Source organism: Pelobates fuscus, chromosome 10 (assembly GCF_036172605.1).
Source record: "Pelobates fuscus isolate aPelFus1 chromosome 10, aPelFus1.pri, whole genome shotgun sequence".
NCBI lineage: Eukaryota > Metazoa > Chordata > Amphibia > Anura > Pelobatidae > Pelobates > Pelobates fuscus.
This window is the reverse complement of record NC_086326.1, coordinates 147,543,197-147,566,010: the sequence shown is the minus strand read 5'-3', so window position 1 is coordinate 147,566,010 and position 22,814 is coordinate 147,543,197. Positions and strand designations below refer to the sequence as shown.

The window sequence follows — 22,814 nt, the reverse complement described above, 5'->3', positions numbered from 1 at the left end:
ACCGGAGTCGATTGCAGGGGCAGAACTCCCCCACTATTGTCGGAGACTGTTCGCCACGCTGCTCATGCCCAAACAGGCAAAGCAAATGATGGTAGACTCCTGTTTCCGCCTCAACAAGGCTTCCAACGCCGCTCCAGAAGCGCCCAGAGACATCCTGCTAAAGCTGACCCGAGACTCCGACCGCGGAGCAATAATGGGGGCAGTGAAAGATTCCTCCACAGTGTCATTTGAGGGGGCACAGATGATTTTCTTCCGAGACTTTTCAAGGCACACACTTACCTGGCGGAGGTCCCTCAAGCAAGTCACACAGACATTGCAAGAGCACTCTATCCCCTACAGATGGGGCCCGTGCCGCATTATGGCGGATAAAGCTGGCAAGATGCACACAATGTCATGCCTCTCAGAAGCACCCACTTTTCTCCAGCGCCTGGGAATACCAGCGGAGACAGCACTACGCACAGAGCGTCCAGCATGGACAGTTGCGGGAATCACTCCTTTTGTTCCTGGAAGGGGGAGACGGGAGATGAACACCTCACCCACCTAAGTGCGGGACTTACAGACACCCATGTTAACCGTCCGCACTGTTGGTGGACCGTAAGACTGACTATTGCCTAAAATGCAGATTTTACACCCAACCTCCCCCCCCCTCCAAGGTATAATCTGGCTCCGTAAGCTGACGGACTAGCCCTGTATTACGTTACACTACTCCCCCCACAACATGCAATGGCCTAAAGCACATAACGCTTTCACTAAACATACGATGCCTGCACGGGCCATTCCCCAGGCCTTCCACCCTAGCAATAGTACGCCAAGCGTATAGTTACAGCGCACGAAGGCTAGCAGGCTAACTGTCAACCTCAATGAAGGCCTCAGTGCAGCTGATTCCTCACAGCCATACCGCGATAAGATCTATGAGGCACTACGAGATCTAAGGCCAGACCCCTCTATAAACGTAGACTGCCATAAAGCACCCTGCCCATAAGAGGGAAATCCAGTTGATATAACTATAAAAATGAGTGGAATACCGAAATGGAACCTTGTTTAATCGTAAAAATTATACTATGTTTGATTGTAAAAATTGTGAAGTGTTTCATATGTCACCCTTACGCGATCACTCGCACAAAATAAAGAAATAAAAAAAAAAAAAAAAAAAAAAAGCCAGGAAAATAAAACTAGTAAAAGACTTTAATTGATCTAAAACACACAATTTAAAATAACCATTACGCGTTTCACCAATATAGGCTTTCTCAAATGGTATAAAGAACATACAAGCTGGACTATTCTTATTTGGCTCAGAACTTGGGTGATTACCTTGTACTACGTTCCGGGTTCACTACCTATAACAATACACCACACATGGCCACTCTCATGTCTTCTATTTTGTTATTCTTTGTGTTTCTATAGGTCAATCAGCTGATGTGGGCTTGGTGGGACTCGATGTGAGTTTTAATCGCCCAATCTAACAACTGAGGACACCTACCTGAGGGAGAAGACATTTTGCTAAGTCACTTGCACAAAAAACGAAATAGACAAAACGATTTCCACAAATTTCAGTATTGCAATCCAGCACTAATAAGAACTTGTTCCCATAGCCATGTATGTTTTATTTCTACACAAACACATTGTGTATATCTTACAAGTCTGAGCAAAATAGATTAATCAACATCTGTTTATTGAATATCTACCCAGTATCTACTTCACAAATCACTCCTGTAATAATTATCTCCAGATCAATGTTAACATAAAGGATAAAAGTGTGTAGTTGCTGTGACATTCCCAGAATCCCTCACCTCTCCAGTAAGCAGGTAGTTGACCTCCAGGGTCAGATCCAGGAACCTCTCGGTCATCTGATTCCTGTTTGTGTTTGTCATCATTAAGCCAATCAGGCAGCCCGAGAACAGACTCTGGGGTTGTGCACAGGAATTAGAATATTCGGTCAATCTGAAAATAGAGATAGAATGAATTTAAATTTACACTTTAAATAGAAGAAGACAGACAATAAAATTACTGAACATAAAACATGGCTATATATGTACCCCCATTACATTATATACACAGTACATACAAGGGGTTGTATATTTACCCCATACATTATATACAAGGGGTTGTATATTTACCTCCATACATTATATACACAGTATATACAGGGGTTGTATATTTACCCCCATACATTATATACACAGTATATACAGGGGGTGTATATTTACCCCATACATTATATACACAGTATATACAGGGGGTGTATATTTACCCCATACATTATATACACAGTATATACAGGGGGTGTATATTTACCCCATACATTATATACACAGTATATACAGGGGGTGTATATTTACCCCATACATTATATACACAGTATATACAGGGGGTGTATATTTACCCCATACATTATATACACAGTATATACAGGGGGTGTATATTTACCCCATACATTATATACACAGTATATACAGGGGTTGTATATTTACCCCCATACATTATATACACAGTATATACAGGGGTTGTATATTTACCTCCATACATTCTATACACAGTATATACAGGGGGTGTATATTTACCCCATACATTATATACACAGTATATACAGGGGGTGTATATTTACTCCATACATTATATACACAGTATATACAGGGGGGTGTATATTTACCCCATACATTATATACACAGTATATACAGGGGGGTGTATATTTACCCCATACATTATATACACAGTATATACAGGGGGGTGTATATTTACCCCATACATTATATACACAGTGTATACAGGGGGGTGTATATTTACCCCATACATTATATACACAGTATATACAGGGGGGTGTATATTTACCCCATACATTATATACACAGTATATACAGGGGGGTGTATATTTACCCCATACATTATATACACAGTATATACAGGGGGGTGTATATTTACCCCATACATTATATACACAGTATATACAGGGGGTGTATATTTACCCCATACATTATATACACAGTATATACAGGGGGTGTATATTTACCCCATACATTATATACACAGTATATACAGGGGGTGTATATTTACCCCATACATTATATACACAGTATATACAGGGGGTGTATATTTACCCCATACATTATATACACAGTATATACAGGGGGTGTATATTTACCCCATACATTATATACACAGTATATACAGGGGGTGTATATTTACCCCATACATTATATACACAGTATATACAGGGGGTGTATATTTACCCCATTCATTATATACACAGTATATACAGGGGGTGTATATTTACCCCATACATTATATACACAGTATATACAGGGGGTGTATATTTACCCCATACATTATATACACAGTATATACAGGGGGAGTATATTTACCCCATACATTATATACACAGTATATACAGGGGGTGTATATTTACCCCATACATTATATACACAGTATATACAGGGGGTGTACATTTACCCCATACATTATATACACAGTATATACAGGGGGTGTCTATTTACCCCATACATTATATACACAGTATATACAGGGGGTGTCTATTTACCCCATACATTATATACACAGTATATACAGGGGGTGTATATTTACCCCATACATTATATACACAGTATATACAGGGGGTGTATAGTTACCCCATACATTATATACACAGTATATACAGGGGGTGTATATTTACCCCATACATTATATACACAGTATATACAGGGGGTGTATATTTACCCCATACATTATATACACAGTATATACAGGGGGTGTATATTTACCCCATACATTATATACACAGTATATACAGGGGGTGTATATTTACCCCATACATTATATACACAGTATATACAGGGGGTGTATATTTACCCCATACATTATATACACAGTATATACAGGGGGTGTATATTTACCCCATACATTATATACACAGTATATACAGGGGGTGTATATTTACCCCATACATTATATACACAGTATATACAGGGGGTGTATATTTACCCCATACATTATATACACAGTATATACAGGGGGTGTATATTTACCCCATACATTATATACACAGTATATACAGGGGGTGTATATTTACCCCATTCATTATATACACAGTATATACAGGGGGTGTATATTTACCCCATACATTATATACACAGTATATACAGGGGGTGTATATTTACCCCATACATTATATACACAGTATATACAGGGGGAGTATATTTACCCCATACATTATATACACAGTATATACAGGGGGTGTATATTTACCCCATACATTATATACACAGTATATACAGGGGGTGTACATTTACCCCATACATTATATACACAGTATATACAGGGGGTGTCTATTTACCCCATACATTATATACACAGTATATACAGGGGGTGTCTATTTACCCCATACATTATATACACAGTATATACAGGGGGTGTATATTTACCCCATACATTATATACACAGTATATACAGGGGGTGTATATTTACCCCATACATTATATACACAGTATATACAGGGGGTGTATATTTACCCCCATACATTATATACACAGTATATACAGGGGGTGTATATTTACCCCATATATTATATATATATATATATATATTTCCCACATACATTACAGGTAGTTCCCATTGATCTCACATTAGATACATAGAACATTATATTTGAACATTTCCTTTGTGTAACTGTATAGGAAGCTCATCTTATAACAATAGTCACCTGACTGGCAGCTCCTCCCTGTGTTTCCCAGCACTGTATCCACTACCTCTGCACGATCTCACAGTAATGGGGCTTCTCAGGATAAACACACAGCAGCTGCTCAAACCTCAAAACACAGATACTGGGAGCTAGAATGTCATGGGCGCTTCAATATGACGTCACTGGAGAACACACTAATGGGCGGCCATCTTTGTCTTGGGCAGCATGGAAGAACTAATCAATTAATTCAATATATTGGTTTAAATTAGTTTTTTTGCGTCTATTTAAATTTTTTAGAGATCTGACATGTATTTTTTTTTTAGTAAATTATTTGATTACTTGTTCCCATGCATATGGACCTGCCCTCACTTCCTGTTGCCCTAAACAAAGATGGCCGCTCAGTAGTGTGTTTTCCAGTGACGTCATATTAAAGCGCCCATGACATTCTGGCTCCCAGTATCTGTGTTTGGAGGTTTGAGCAGCTGCTGTGTGTTTATCCTGAGAAGCCCCATTACTGTGAGATCGTGCAGAGGTAGTGGATACAGTGCTGGGAGACACAGGGAGGAGCTGCCAGTCAGGTGACTATTGTTATATGATGAGCTTCCTATACAGTTACACAAAGGAAATGTTCAAATATAATGTTCTATGTATCTAATGTGAGATCAATGGGAACTACCTGTAATGTATGTGGGAAATATATATATAATGTATGGGGTAAATATACACCCCCTGTATATACTGTGTATATAATGTATGGGGTAAATATACACCCCCTGTATATACTGTGTATATAATGTATGGGGGTAAATATACACCCCCTGTATATACTGTGTATATAATGTATGGGGTAAATATACACCCCCTGTATATACTGTGTATATAATGTATGGGGGTAAATATACACCCCCTGTATATACTGTGTATATAATGTATGGGGTAAATATACACCCCCTGTATATACTGTGTATATAATGTATGGGGTAAATATACACCCCCTGTATATAGTGTGTGTATAATGTATGGGGTAAATATACACCCCCTGTATATACTGTGTATATAATGTATGGGGTAAATATACACCCCCTGTATATACTGTGTATATAATGTATGGGGTAAATATACACCCCCTGTATATACTGTGTGTATAATGTATGGGGTAAATATACACCCCCTGTATATACTGTGTATATAATGTATGGGGTAATTATACACCCCCTGTATATACTGTGTATATAATGTATGGGGTAAATATACACCCCCTGTATATACTGTGTATATAATGTATGGGGTAAATATACACCCCCTGTATATACTGTGTATATAATGTATGGGGTAAATATACACCCCCTGTATATACTGTGTATATAATGTATGGGGGGTAAATATACACCACCTGTATATACTGTGTATATAATGTATGGGGGGTAAATATACACCACCTGTATATACTGTGTATATAATGTATGGGGTAAATATACACCCCCTGTATATACTGTGTATATAATGTATGGGGTAAATATACACCCCCTGTATATACTGTGTATATAATGTATGGGGTAAATATACACTCCCTGTATATACTGTGTATATAATGTATGGGGTAAATATACACCCCCTGTATATACTGTGTATATAATGTATGGGGTAAATATACACCCCCTGTATATACTGTGTATATAATGTATGGGGTAAATATACACCCCCTGTATATACTGTGTATATAATGTATGGGGTAAATATACACCCCCTGTATATACTGTGTATATAATGTATGGGGTAAATATACACCCCCTGTATATACTGTGTATATAATGTATGGGGTAAATATACACCCCCTGTATATACTGTGTATATAATGTATGGGGTAAATATACACCCCCTGTATATACTGTGTATATAATGTATGGGGTAAATATACACCCCCTGTATATACTGCGTATATAATGTATGGGGTAAATATACACCCCCTGTATATACGGCGTATATAATGTATGGGGTAAATATACACCCCCTGTATATACGGCGTATATAATGTATGGGGTAAATATACACCCCCTGTATATACGGCGTATATAATGTATGGGGTAAATATACACCCCCTGTATATACGGCGTATATAATGTATGGGGTAAATATATACCCCCTGTATGTACTATGTATATAATGTATGGGGTAAATATACACCCCCTGTATGTACTGTGTATATAATGTATGGGGTAAATATACACCCCCTGTATGTACTGTGTATATACTGTATGGGGTAAATATACACCCCCTGTATGTACTGTGTATATACTGTATGGGGGTAAATATACACCCCCTGTATGTACTGTGTATATACTGTATGGGGGTAAATATACACCCCCTGTATATACTGTGTATATAATGTATGGGGTAAATATACACCCCCTGTATATACTGTGTATATAATGTATGGGGTAAATATACACCCCCTGTATATACTGTGTATATAATGTATGGGGGAAATATACACCCCCTGTATATACTGTGTATATAATGTATGGGGGAAATATACACCCCCTGTATATACTGTGTATATAATGTATGGGGGAAATATACACCCCCTGTATATACTGTGTATATAATGTATGGGGGAAATATACACCCCCTGTATATACTGTGTATATAATGTATGGGGGAAATATACACCCCCTGTATATACTGTGTATATAATGTATGGGGGAAATATACACCCCCTGTATATACTGTGTATATAATGTATGGGGGAAATATACACCCCCTGTATATACTGTGTATATAATGTATGGGGGAAATATACACCCCCTGTATATACTGTGTATATAATGTATGGGGGAAATATACACCCCCTGTATATACTGTGTATATAATGTATGGGGGAAATATACACCCCCTGTATATACTGTGTATATAATGTATGGGGGAAATATACACACCCTGTATATAATGTATGGGGTAAATATACACCCCCTGTATACACTGTGTATATAATGTATGGGGTAGTGGATACAGTGCTGGGAAACACAGGGAGGAGCTGCCAGTCAGGTGACTATTGTTATATGATGAGCTTCCTATACAGTTACACAAAGGAAATGTTCAAATATAATGTTCTATGTATCTAATGTGAGATCAATGGGAACTACCTGTAATGTATGTGGAAATATATATATAATGTATGGGGTAAATATACACCCCCTGTATATACTGTGTATATAATGTATGGGGTAAATATACACCTCCTGTATATACTGTGTATATAATGTATGGGGTAAATATACACCCCCTGTATATACTGTGTATATAATGTATGGGGTAAATATACACCCCCTGTATATACTGTGTATATAATGTATGGGGTAAATATACACCCCCTGTATATACTGTGTATATAATGTATGGGGTAAATATACACCTCCTGTATATACTGTGTATATAATGTATGGGGGGTAAATATACACCCCCTGTATATACTGTGTATATAATGTATGGGGTAAATATACACCCCCTGTATATACTGTGTATATAATGTATGGGGGGTAAATATACACCCCCTGTATATACTGTGTATATAATGTATGGGGTAAATATACACCCCCTGTATATACTGTGTATATAATGTATGGGGTAAATATACACCCCCTGTATATACTGTGTATATAATGTATGGGGGAAATATACACCCCCTGTATATACTGTGTATATAATGTATGGGGGAAATATACACCCCCTGTATATACTGTGTATATAATGTATGGGGGAAATATACACCCCCTGTATATACTGTGTATATAATGTATGGGGGAAATATACACCCCCTGTATATACTGTGTATATAATGTATGGGGGAAATATACACCCCCTGTATATACTGTGTATATAATGTATGGGGGAAATATACACCCCCTGTATATACTGTGTATATAATGTATGGGGGAAATATACACCCCCTGTATATACTGTGTATATAATGTATGGGGTAAATATACACCCCCTGTATATACTGTGTATATAATGTATGGGGGAAATATACACCCCCTGTATATACTGTGTATATAATGTATGGGGGAAATATACACCCCCTGTATATACTGTGTATATAATGTATGGGGGAAATATACACACCCTGTATATAATGTATGGGGTAAATATACACCCCCTGTATATACTGTGTATATAATGTATGGGGTAGTGGATACAGTGCTGGGAAACACAGGGAGGAGCTGCCAGTCAGGTGACTATTGTTATATGATGAGCTTCCTATACAGTTACACAAAGGAAATGTTCAAATATAATGTTCTATGTATCTAATGTGAGATCAATGGGAACTACCTGTAATGTATGTGGAAATATATATATAATGTATGGGGTAAATATACACCCCCTGTATATACTGTGTATATAATGTATGGGGTAAATATACACCCCCTGTATATACTGTGTATATAATGTATGGGGTAAATATACACCCCCTGTATATACTGTGTATATAATGTATGGGGTAAATATACACCCCCTGTATATACTGTGTATATAATGTATGGGGTAAATATACACCCCCTGTATATACTGTGTATATAATGTATGGGGTAAATATACACCCCCTGTATATACTGTGTATATAATGTATGGGGTAAATATACACCCCCTGTATATACTGTGTATATAATGTATGGGGTAAATATACACCCCCTGTATATACTGTGTATATAATGTATGGGGGGTAAATATACACCCCCTGTATATACTGTGTATATAATGTATGGGGGGTAAATATACACCCCCTGTATATACTGTGTATATAATGTATGGGGTAAATATACACCCCCTGTATATACTGTGTATATAATGTATGGGGTAAATATACACCCCCTGTATATACTGTGTATATAATGTATGGGGGGTAAATATACACCCCCTGTATATACTGTGTATATAATGTATGGGGTAAATATACACCTTCTGTATATACTGTGTATATAATGTATGGGGTAAATATACACCCCCTGTATATACTGTGTATATAATGTATGGGGTAAATATACACCTCCTGTATATACTGTGTATATAATGTATGGGGTAAATATACACCCCCTGTATATACTGTGTATATAATGTATGGGGTAAATATACACCCCCTGTATATACTGTGTATATAATGTATGGGGTAAATATACACCCCCTGTATATACTGAGTGTATAATGTATGGGGTAAATAGACACCCCCTGTATATACTGTGTATATAATGTATGGGGTAAATATACACCCCATGTATATACTGTGTGTATAATGTATGGGGTAAATATACACCCCCTGTATATACTGTGTATATAATGTATGGGGTAAATATACACCCCCTGTATATACTGTGTATATAATGTATGGGGTAAATATACACCCCCTGTATGTACTGTGTATATAATGTATGGGGTAAATATACACCCCCTGTATATACTGTGTATATAATGTATGGGGTAAGTATACACCCCCTGTATATACTGTGTATGTAATGTATGGGGGTAAATATACACCCCCTGTATATACTGTGTATATAATGTATGGGGTAAATATACACCCCCTGTATATACTGTGTATATAATGTATGGGGTAAATATACACCCCCTGTATATACTGTGTATATAATGTATGGGGTAAATATACACCCCCTGTAAATACTGTGTATATAATGTATTGGGGGTACATATATAGCCATGTTTTATGTTCAGTAATTTTATTGTCTGTCTTTATCTATTTCAAGTGTAAATTTAAATTCATTCTATCTCTATTTTCAGATTGACCGAATATTCTAATTCCTGTGCACAACCCCAGAGCCTGTTCTCAGGCTGCCTGATTGGCTTAATGATGACAAACAGGAATCCGATGACCGAGAGGTTCCTGAATCTGACCCTGGAGGTCAACTACCTGCTGACTGGAGAGGTGAGGGATTCTGGGAATGTCACAGCAACTACACACTTTTATCCTGTGCTTTAACATGGATATTCTGAGACTTATTATGGATATATTTGTGCAGTAGATACTGGGTATATATTTAAATAAACATGTGATTAATAAATCTATTATAGTAGCCAGATAGACCCTGTGTCAATGTAGAAATAAAACATATAAGATTGTGGGTCATTAGCGGTGCTGGATTGCAATACTGAGATTTGTGGAATTTTTTTCTGTTGGTGTTAAAGTTTGGTCACGGTATAAATGTGGGGATTGTGATAAGACATGATTATAAACAGGTAGCCCTAGCATAGCATTTCTCAGCCCTGTGCACTATACAGGACTTTATGATGGAGAAGGCCGGCATCGCACACACAGACCGGGGTAGCAGTGACAGAGGTGGGTGGTAGAAGCACATACTAGCAGGATTAATGTGATTCCCCTTTCAGGGAAAAGATAGTGAAACGACTTTATAAATAACTCCAAGGTAACAAAGTGACATCCTGTGTAACGAGTGAAATATAGGTTTATAGGAGAGATATTTTAATACATGTTTCTTTATGTGCAGGATTACATTGTTGTGAAGAGATCTGACGATCCTACTATACAGAGAAGCAGTCCCTGTGTGTTAAGAGGATCCTGCAAGACCCAGAGCTCCAACACGGTGTGTCCACCTCACTCACTGATACATGAGGGAAACGATGAGCAGAACATCCTGGAACTGACCAATCAGATCATCCACCTGCTGACTGGAGAGGTGAGGCTGCTGGGAATGGGACATCATAGAGTAAAATCAAGGGTGTGTCTGGATGGTGACTGGATAAAGATGGTGGGATCTCACTGTCTGTTATTTCTTGTAGGTTTGGAAGCATTTAAAAGGGAAAAAGGAAACTTACAAGGAAGTGATGATGGAGAGTCACCACCCCCTCATCTCCTTGGGTGAGACGATGTTTAATCAGCAATGTGTTTGGTTATAGAGCAGATATCATTCACTTATATCATCAAACACCCGGTACACAGTGTGAGATCTGAACGGTATCTTTTACATGGATCACACAGATATTGTTATACAAGTCACGTGCGGTGGCCACTGATTGTTTGCTTGTTTGGACTAACTGGGAATACTGGTGGGATTTTTATTATCTACCATTTCAGTCCTAGGGTATTCTTCCTGGATGGCTGCTGCATAGAGATGTCGCAAACTGTGTGCCGAACTGTCCGCCGGCGAACAATAGTGTGTTCGCGTTGGGCGAACATATGCGATTTCCTGTCCGCCCCCTATACGTTATCATTGAGTAAACTTTGACCCGGAACCTCACAGTCAGCAGACACAACCTGGGAGGGAGGGTCTGCTGCTGATTGGCTGGAATGTGTCTGCTGACTGTGAGGTTCCGGGTCAAAGTTTACTCAATGATGACGTATAGGGGCGGACCGGAAATCGCATATGTTCGCTCAACGCGAACACGCTATTGTTCGCCAGCGGACAGTTCGCAAACAGTTCGGCGCACAGTTCGCGACATCTCTACTGCTGCATGGTCCAGGAAAGTTGACGCCTACAGGACTAGAAGCCATTTTTGTTTAAACAGTCTCTACAATTTCTTCTGCATGTTAGGTAGAAACTCCCCTCGCTAATCGGTGGAGATTTCCCACTGCAATAATTGATTGGTTAAATAATAGAGATCTTTTCAAGTCGAACCTCTACAATCTGTGATTATGACTTTAGAACTTTCTGGTAAGAACTCTCCCCCTGCTCCCTCTGGTGGCATTGAATCTATTCATTTTCCGTTAGACGCATTGCAACACCAACGTTAAAGACTTTCAAGTATTGAGAATCTTCACAAGGTTGTGTGATTGATAGTCCACTAAAAGGACCTTTTTAACAAATATAAACATTGCTGTTTCTCATCAATGGCTGAGTTAGTGCTGCTCAGACCCTCTGACACCAGTGATAGGTGCAATTTAACCCCAGAAAGACACCGTTTAAGTTTGCTTGTTTTGTACTTCATGACACAAGCTATCATGACATTTTTTTGCAACTGTGTTTTCAACAGTAATTATAATATATACATTTTTGCAATAGCATATATACATTGGCAGATTCAAATAGTATATGTCCTTTATTCAACATCTTAAAAACTAAAATAAATAGCAGTGTCCATTTTTAACACTTTATCATTAATACGATTCGTCATTTCATTCTAACTATCCCGGGGTTTAACGCTGTTAGGGCGCATTGATACATCCTAATGTTTCGGTGTGAGCAGGGTAATATCATTGCTCACACCAGGTAGTGCCAGATACCTGCTGATACCTGGGGCTCCCCTCTATCAGCTGTGGCCATTTATAGAGGTTCCAGATGGACAGATGAGCTACATGAGGTTCTGAAACTGAGTGGTGCATACATCCCTTTAACCCCTTAGTGACCAGGGACGTACCTGATATGTCCACAGGGAATTGGAGCGCTGGAATCGACCATGATTGCTTGCAGCAGCTCTAATGGTATTGCAGCGATGCCTCGATGTCAAGGCATCGCTGCAATAACCCCCTCACTGCCTGGCTCCCGAGTGATCGATCACTTCAAGGTTACGATGCTCTGCCTGTACTGAGTGCCTTGAGGGGTCGAGGCACTGAGTTAAAATAAAAATTAACCCCTACCCTCCCTCCCTCTCCCATGTTCTTACCGATTGCTGCCGTTCCCAGGTGATCGGTTTTATGCTTCACTGGGGGGACTGTCTGACAGACCCTCTGCAAATTAGGACCCCCAGGGGCCATGTGACCGCTCTAAAAGCGGAGTTTAATATCTGAGATAAAAGTTGGTTGTGGTGTGCTGAAACCAACGTCCCAGTGGGCCTGTAAATAAAATAGGGCCCACCAAGGAGAATGTCCCCACCCACCTACACCCTGTTATAATTACAATCAGCTGAACGTCAGAGGTGAGTAGGGGCTGGGAGTTTAAGTAGGGGACTTACTCCTCCCACACATTCAGGCCTAATGGCCTTCCTACTTGTGCTCGGAATTTAATATGTAATGGATAGTGTCTGAGATAAAAGTTGGTTGTGGTGTGCCGAAACCAACGTACGAGTGGGCCTGTAAATAAAAGAGGGCAAAGAGAAGTTAAAAAAAACACACACTTTATTGCATTTGTTACATGACTAAATTCCTGAAGGCTCGGCGAAGTTCTCTTTCTGGTCGTGGAATGTACATATTGTATATAGAGGACTTCCAGCGGCCCAGTCTGTTTATGATGTGGACCGGGGTGTTAGTTCCTAGAAGCTGATGAAGCGGCTCCTATGCGAAAGGAATGCCCGGAGAATGAAGCTGGGTTGTAACCCAATTTTCCCAATAAGATTCTAACATGCGTGGTGAATTTTGCTGTAGTGAGTGGGCGCCCTTGTAGTTGTAAGAGTGGTGAGTCTGGTAAGTGCGTGTTATGGGTTTGACCGTAAGTGGTCTAGTGCCTTAACTGGACACCAAGCATTGTCTGTTGGAAAGAGAGGAATGATAGTGGGGTGTAGGGAATGATTAGTTTTGGTAGATGGGATTGTGAGAATGTAATAATCGTCTACTTTAATGAGTTGTGAGGTTTTAAGGCTGTGTGTGGTATCTCCTTGACAAACAATGGTAAATTCCCAAGGTCTTAGGAACCCATAAAAAGCCAAATAGATAGCACAATATATCAAAAGATGTACTGTATAAAACCCAGGAAGGACCAAAAGAAAAAGCTAATGCCCCAAAGGTTTACCTCACTTACACCAATATAGTTTAAACACAACAAATCTATACAACACCAAAAAGGAAGAGTATAGATCAAAGAAGGGGGTCGCTCATAAATACAGAAACAATACAACCTGTATAACAGGGAATATTCTGGAACAATCTGAGAATTAAAAAAAAAAACACAATAGTGAAGTATGTAGAGAAAAAGTGACTCAAGCCCGGAGGTAGAGAACTTACAAGAGCCACTGGTGATCTGCGCTTATCTCCCCTGAATATTCCACGGGGTGTCTTTAAGAAGAACTTGTCTCTCTTGCCACAGGTACTTTTATATGTCAGATCCTCAGAATGGAAAGAAACCATATAGGGCAATATTGTTAAAAACAAAAACAATTTATTCCACTGATTGCACTTACATACAAACTGCAGTCAGTCAGCATATATCCACTAGCAAGTGGAACCATGAAGTATCCATAGGAACAGCAAACAGAATGATGATCACAACGCAGCCAAAGGATATGTGCATAAAATGAAAAGAAATAAAACTGGAAACAAGAAGTCCAGATCCTTAATCCAACGCGTTTCGTCTTTATCAAGACTTCATCAGGGGTATCAGATAGGTGGAGGACGTCTTCCTTTTATATCCGTGTAAAGGTAGGTAATACTTGATTTTGCCGCGAAAAAATATCGCTTACTTCCAGGTTTCGTTTGAATCTGTCTCTCATTGGCTGATTTCATATTCGTGACGCGGCTGGTTTCAACTTCCGCGTTCCACTCTGGAACGCATGCGCCAATGTCTCTGACGGCAAAGAGGCATACCCAACTTCCGCGTTCCACCTTGGAACGCATGTTAGCCCAAGCCGAAAAACGGCAAGGGGAAAACAAAAAGCGTTCCAAGGGAGGGACGGAATACACATAAAAAGGCACAATAAACAATTGTATCTATTTAGCATTCTGTAACTCAATAACATTTTGGGCACATATACTAGCCCAAGGAGATATCATTGTATATATACACATGACCCAACAGAAAATATTAATACAAATTCCAAGTAAAATTTTAAATAAATACAAAAACCGAATAGACAACCTGTAAATATACATAATATACATATAATGGTTGTATTAACAGTGCTATCAACCAACATTCTTTGATGCCCATATGCAAATAATGAACTTGTATGTGTTACTCTTTGGTTCAACAACACACATTCTGCAAAAGAGACAACAATGAATTTCATGTACATAATGTACAGCAATACATATAGGGATATCGATGGAAATATAACTACAAAAGAAGAAAACATCTACATCACCAAAAAAGGAAAAATAAAATTAGACTACCCCATGGTCCTAAAAATGTCCAGGACAAATATTCTGGAAAGCAGAATCTTTAAGAGACCTTAAAATATATATGAGTTCCAATATTAGAGGAGCCCTGTTAGATCAATATCTTGATTAAGACCTTCCCCAAGGGTCTTTAGGGTATAGATCCAAAAAGCTTCTTTTTTAGCTAAATCGTTAAATTTATTTCCTCCCCTCCAATTATTGGAGATATGGTCTATACCGATGGCAATAAAGGTAGACCAATTGACCAAAATACAGGAATTACAAAGTTTGGGTACACTATGTTCTATTTTATTTGTCCTAATGTTATTGAAATGTTCACGAAATCTGATGTGAAGTTTTCTGGTGGTTCGCCCCACGTATTGAGCCCCACATCCACATTGTAGTAGATAAATCACATATGTGGATGTGCAATGTATAAATTTTTTTATAGTATATGTCTTGTTGGTATAAGATCCTACGAACGAATCAGTCCTTCTTTTTTGATGGACACATGTAGAACACGAGCCACATTTATGGAAACCTGGATTTCTTTGCGAGTGGTGGAAGTTTTTTGGATTTGTTATCTGTCTCGGTAAAAGACTAGGTGCTAGTTGATTTTTTTTAAGTTGTCCGCTTTTCTATATATAACTACTGTTTTTTCCGGTATTATTTTTCCCAGAATGTCGTCTTTTTTTAGAATAGCCCAATGTTTTATTGAGGATTTTCTCTATTTTTTTTGGCTTGACAGTTGTATTTGGTTATGAAGGCAAAATCGGTATAAGTGTTTTTTGTTTTGTCCTTTTGTCTACTATTTTTATCCTTTAAAAATTCTGTGCGATCTTTACTCTTTATCTGTGTGATGTCCTTTTCTATTTGTTCCGTATTCTAGCCTTTTTCTAAATATCTATTTTTTATTATTTTGGCCTGTTCTTCAAACACCTGGGTGTTAGAACAATTTCTTCTCATCCTGGTTATTTGTCCTTTAGGGACATTATTTAGCCATGTAGGATTATGTAAACTGGTTTTCTTTATCGCTGTATTACAATCGTTTTTAAAAAAAAAAAAGTCTTACTATTGAGAGTGTTTTTTTTTTACATACAAAGTTAAATCCAAAAAATCTATGGTTTCTGCATGAATATTAGAAGTGAATTTTAAATTGTATTGGTTGGAATTTATAATTTTAATGAAACCTTCAAGGACCTTAACATCCCCTTCCCAAATGATAAGTACATCATCTATATAGCGCCGCCAGAGGACGAGGTCCCCCCCAGGGTAAGGTCCCAAACGGATGCAAGAGGCCTCCCAATGTGACACATACAGGTTTGCAAAACTGGGGGCGAACCTCGTCCCCATGGCGACGCCACACAACTGTAAATAAAAAATAGAGTCAAACCAAAAATAATTCTTGTTTAGGACAAATTGGTACGGAACTGAAAGTATGTTGTTGGATTAACACATCCCTGATAACCTCCAAACCCTTTGCATGGGGGATATTGGAGTACAGGGAGGTGACATCCACAGTAGCTAGTATATAGGACGGTTTCCAAGTGAAAGATTGTAAGGTCTGAAGAATATGTTTTGTGTCCTTAATAAAAGAGGGACACAAAGGCACAAAAGGTTTTAAAAAAGAGTCTACATATTCGGAGAGGTTACAAGACAAAGAATTTACCCCACTAATGATTGGGCGGCCAGGAGGAGTTAACAAACACTTATGAATTTTAGGGAGAAAGTAAAAAATAGCTATTTTGCATGAAGGATTGAAAATATATTGGAACTCCTGTGTGGATATAATTTCACCATCAAGTCCCATCTGGAGTATACACCGAAGATCCTCCATAAAGGGCTTGGTGGGATCTCGATCCAGTATTTTATACGTATTATCATATTTCAAGTTTCGATGTGCCTCCTGCATATAATATTTTCTGCTCATGATGACCGTACCTCCTCCTTATCAGCCTCCTTAATCACCAGTTTAGAATCTTTTTTCAGTTTATTTAAGGCATGTCTCTCTTTGTTAGTTAAATTACATTTTTTTTTTTTGTTTGTTTCCATTGTATTTTGTCAAGGTCCGTGTGGACTAAATCATTGAATACTTCTAGGTATTTTCCCCTTTCATAAGAAGGATAAAAATTACACTTGTTTTTCAGAGATGAATGTACTATGGAGACCTCTTCTGAAACGGAATCTGATTTTTTTTTGTATTTATAATATTAATTTGCTCTGAAGTACTATAATTTTTCTGATTTAAATTACGTTTCTCAAAAAAACGTTTTACAGTTAATTTTTTAAGGTATTTTTGATTATCAATGAAAAGATCAAAAGGTTTTATACCTGCAGTAGGGGCGAATTTTAAACCCTTATCCAATAAAGATAGTTCTTGTGGTGTTAAATCTACACCTGATATATTAAAAATACCTGATGGAGTCTTGGTTATTGTTGATGTAAGGGTGTTGAGGATATTAGAGATAATAGGTCGTCTGTCTCTTCTAGTTCTGTGTAAGGTCTTTTCTTTTTTGGAGAGCTTAAAACCTGAAACCTGTTTGTTGTATTGAATGGGTTTTCTTTCTTTTGGTTTCGCCCCCTCCCTAAAAAAGCTGGAGACTGATGGGTGTACATGGTATGTGGACCATGATTTTTTTTTGATCATTATCTTGAGAAATTTTAGCATGATGTTCTGTATAATTATTCCCTTTAAAATCTGTAGTTTTTTGTCCATGTGGCTCAGGAATAGAATTGGGTAGAGATTTTGGAAAACTATTGAAATCTCTTTTAGTTTTATTTTTAGACCAACTTCTTTATACAGTACATCTTTTGATATATTGTGTTTATTGTTCCTCACTTGTTACTGTATTGTATACCCAGATGGCATTTAATAATGTCTATCACGAAATGCGACAGGAACGCAATAAAAGAATAAATGTACTATTCCATCAACAAACTATTCCAATAGATAATACTCTTTCAAAAAAATTTGAAAAATTAGAACATCTTTTAGAGAAAGAAACGAAAAAATGGTGGGAGATTACCTCTTTGGAACAATATTTAGCGATATTTTTGTACAATACACACAGACACTCCCACACAAAATCCTCCCCTCTGCCTGTGATATGATTACTGAACACAATGGGTAATATAATTATCACAGGCAGAGGAATACAGTTTTTCCACACTATTCATAACTTTGAAAGTATGCATCACATTCACATTACATTTTCCGAATCAGTATACTCCAAATACAAACATATGTCAAAATCATCCAAATTGGTCCATTGGTTCAAAAGATAGATCGAAGTCCTTTGTGACCAAATGAAGCATGGCTTTTCTGCCCAAAACCAGTTCCACAGAGTCCTCTATCCTGGAGATAATTGAGAAATAATCCAATTATCTCCAAGGACAGAGGCAAAACTCCATTAAGCACATGGCAGTAAAAAGACCGTAAAATACTGTAACCGCAGGTGGTTCCCTTATTTACCACTATATAATGTCTTAAAGCATAGAACTTAGTAGGGCTAACCATACAGATATCTTAGCCATAATTGTATATAGTTAGTGTAAGAGATCCTCTATTTAACATATATAAATAATTGAGAATACAATATAAAATAAGGATTGTCTTGGAAGCAATAGTTTTGTCTTTTAGATATTTATTATATAAAAATATAAATATAGACATATAAAATCCATTATAGCAGAGTTTATAAGATTAAACTAAATGCTTGCAAATATCATTAATAGGTTAACATACCCTTCTGAACATGTCATCATGTCAGCCTCTCTGTTATTTTAAGATGGAGCAGCGTCTGTCTCCAAGTCTCTCCTCTGTTTCTTAACATTTAAAAGTACACCTATTTATACCTTAGGTGTCTCCATTTTAGGGTCACCATAGTTCATATATGAAAAAGTAACACTTCTTTTACTTTATTCATTTGAGGACCTCCCTTAACTTGGCAAACATACAAGGCCATAACTAAAGTGTGCATACGTCATGGAAATTTTCCTGACTTAGTTCAAGATGGCATCTTAAAGTCTGAATAGCTTATCTGTTGTTTATACTAAGACGTAAGTGCATAGTCGTGGGAGATTCCCGGATTTGGGGAAGTTCCATTAACTTGGGGTTTCCACAGTATATTTTGTACTAAAAGAGTCATAGTATAGCCTTGAAGCTTGTTTATGCATTATTATTGTAATTCGTCTGGGACAAAATGGCGCAAACATATTATGCACTGAGGTTATTGCTTAAAGAAACATCTATGAAAAACCATATGTTCCATTTCTAACACCTTGTCAATTTGCAATATCTCTTAAAGACAAAGTACACAGTTTAAAAAATACAACATTTCATTCTAAAACTTGTAATATTTGCATTTGCCCATAACAATACAATAAAATACACAAGGTTATATTTATTACATAAAATACAGACATGCAACATATCCCCAGATAGCTTAGGTCTGAGCGCACATTATTACTGAATTGCGATCAGACCACACACATACAGTTCAATTGCAATGGAGCCAAAGTATTTTATTACACAAATAGGCTCCATGGCATAGCTATCTGTGTTAAATGAGTTAATTCAGTAAATCAGAGAATCTACCGAACGCCAGGGCAGAAATACATGAATAGACCTTTCTGCATAGGAAAATAAAGTATTTGAATGCCGGTCCATAGTCAAAAGGCAGCAGGCAGTCAACCAGGCTCCTCCAGTGCACAGTGGCAAGGTTGGTTCCGCCACAGGTTATGGTGGGTAAAAATTGTGATTGAAAACCCCCTCCACCCCTATATATAACATGCGCTGATCACACATGGCCTATGGCTTACATCACTAGAATTCAAAGTACTAAACAAATTGGCCAAATTGTTTATCAGGACCTGTAGACGTTTTCCTTTTTTTACGATGTTAGTTAAGAAAATGTTCTAATTTTGAGTATTTTCTTTCCAATAGATGGTTCCATGAACAGAAATGAAACCGGTGAATATGACCCTTCAGTTTCTTCTCCAGTTTGTATAACCGAAGATAATAAAATCAGCTGTGTGGCCGTCACTACCACAAGCAGTAAATCTCTGAGTCCTGAAACAGAATCTGAGGAAGAAAATTTCAGAGGCATTAATACATCCATCGAAAATATACAGTCTGAATATCCACCTACTCATATTAAGGAGGAATCAGGCACTTGTGAGGCAGGGAACCTCCCAGGCACAGACATTTATACACCCACAGAAGATGCAGAGATAGAATATCCATCTACTCATATTAAGGAGGAATCAGACTCATGGGAAGAAACTAATTTTGCTGAAGCTGCCATTTATCCAGTCAAGGGACATCTACGTATGGACTATACATCAAAGTGTGAATCAGAATCAAATGAAAAACAAATTCCTATAAGCAATGATATTCATCTACGCACAGATCATACACAGACAGAACATCCGCCTGACCTTATTAAGGAAGAATCAGCCTCTTGTCATTCCAGCACTCTTACAAGCACCGAGATTTATAAACCCACAGGTGATAAACAGATGGACTATACATCAAATTATGAATCAACATCAGATAAACAAAGAAATCTCAGAGAGAGAGACATTTATACACCTACAGATCATACACTGACAGAATATCCATCTATGCATATTAAGAAGGAATTGGTCTCATATCAAGATGGAAATCTCACCATCTTGAACCTTTTTGACCCAACTTGTCGAGCTGAAACACAAAACAAAGCAAATAGTAACTGTGTTGGTGGCGCTAATGTTTCATCTACCAATTCAGATCTTGTTAGACATCAGAGTGTTCACAAAGGAAAAAACATGACCAGTACAGATTATATTGCACATGATTATTGTAAGCAGAAATCAATCGATTACATGTCAGAAATTAAGGATCATGAGCGAATTCTCACAGAAGAGAAGCCATTTTCATGTTCACAATGTGGCAAACGTTTCAAAAAACTTTCAAAACTTAAGAATCATCAGAAGACTCACACAGGAGAGAAACCATTTTCTTGTTCTGAATGTGGGAAATGCTTTACTCGCATGTCGAATCTTAAGATACATCAGAGGACTCACACAGGAGAGAAACCATTTTGTTGCTCTGAATGTGGGAAATGCTTTAGTCAGATGTCATATCGTAAGATACATCAGAGGATTCACACAGGAGAGAAACCATATTCATGTTTAGAGTGTGGGAAATGCTTCACTGACCATTCAACTCTTAAGACTCATAAGAGGGTTCACACAGGAGAGAAACCATATTCATGTTCAGAATGTGGGAAGTGTTTCGCTTATCATTCAGCTCTTAAGGCTCATCAATTGATGCACACAAGAGAGAACACATTTTTATTGCTCTAAATGTGAATCACATAGGATAGCAGTTTTTCAGGGCTTTTGACTTGTGAGAATTTAACATGAATTTTAGATTCAAAGTTAAAATGACGGTACTTAAAAAATTTGCTTAATGTGGCTGTAATTCTACTACTCGGGTTTTAAAAATAACATTCACTTTGATTTCTCCCTTTAGCAAATAACTCTGTTTTTATTCTTAATTGTATGCAGAACCAAAGTGTAAAAGAAAATATTGAAAAAGAAAAAAGGGGTGTAGGTTAGCGCTAATAATATATTGAACAGGCAGCGACCTTATAGAGGGTAACCCTCTAACCCTCTATACATAGAATACAAGGTAGAAAACAGAGAAAGGTTGCGCCAATGATAAAAATATATAACCAGTAAAAGACTGTACAACAATAAAAATAATAAAAAGAAATATAATAAAAAAGTTCCAATGTGTGTCCGAAGATCAAATGGTTTTTAGTCTCTAAATCCGCTGTGGGGGTGGCTTCTCTAGTTGTTATGGTTCACACCGTCTTGTAATATGGAAGACACAAGAAAAGAGGACCAATCGTGCGGAGTGTATTACAGTAAAACGTAGTAGAATTAGATCTTAAGTATTACACTCACATTTAGATGAGCTATAGCCAGCTCTGGGTTTGTAGGCATACAGCGGAACAATCCCCGCTTATAGGATTTGTTGGTGCTTGTTAATGCTTGTCCTTCAGGGGTTTGGTCCAGCTTGCAGGAGAAGGAGATAAAAACAGCAGATAGTGCTCTCTGATGGTATTTTAAGTGATGAATAAAATAAGATAGAATATACTCA

The 22,814-nt window shown here is 37.7% G+C and overlaps 1 protein-coding gene across 1 annotated transcript; it reads left to right on the top strand.

Annotated features, from left to right (window-relative positions):
• Window positions 1-760: 760 nt before the first annotated feature.
• LOC134574854 (oocyte zinc finger protein XlCOF22-like) lies at window positions 761-22,015 on the top strand. The gene is made up of 6 exons (XM_063433907.1): window positions 761-814; window positions 1,405-1,439; window positions 10,465-10,609; window positions 11,190-11,378; window positions 11,482-11,560; window positions 20,610-22,015. The coding sequence occupies exons 1-6, from the start codon at window positions 761-763 to the stop codon at window positions 22,010-22,012; spliced, it is 1,905 nt and encodes a 634-aa protein (XP_063289977.1). The 3' UTR covers window positions 22,013-22,015.
• Window positions 22,016-22,814: the final 799 nt, after the last annotated feature.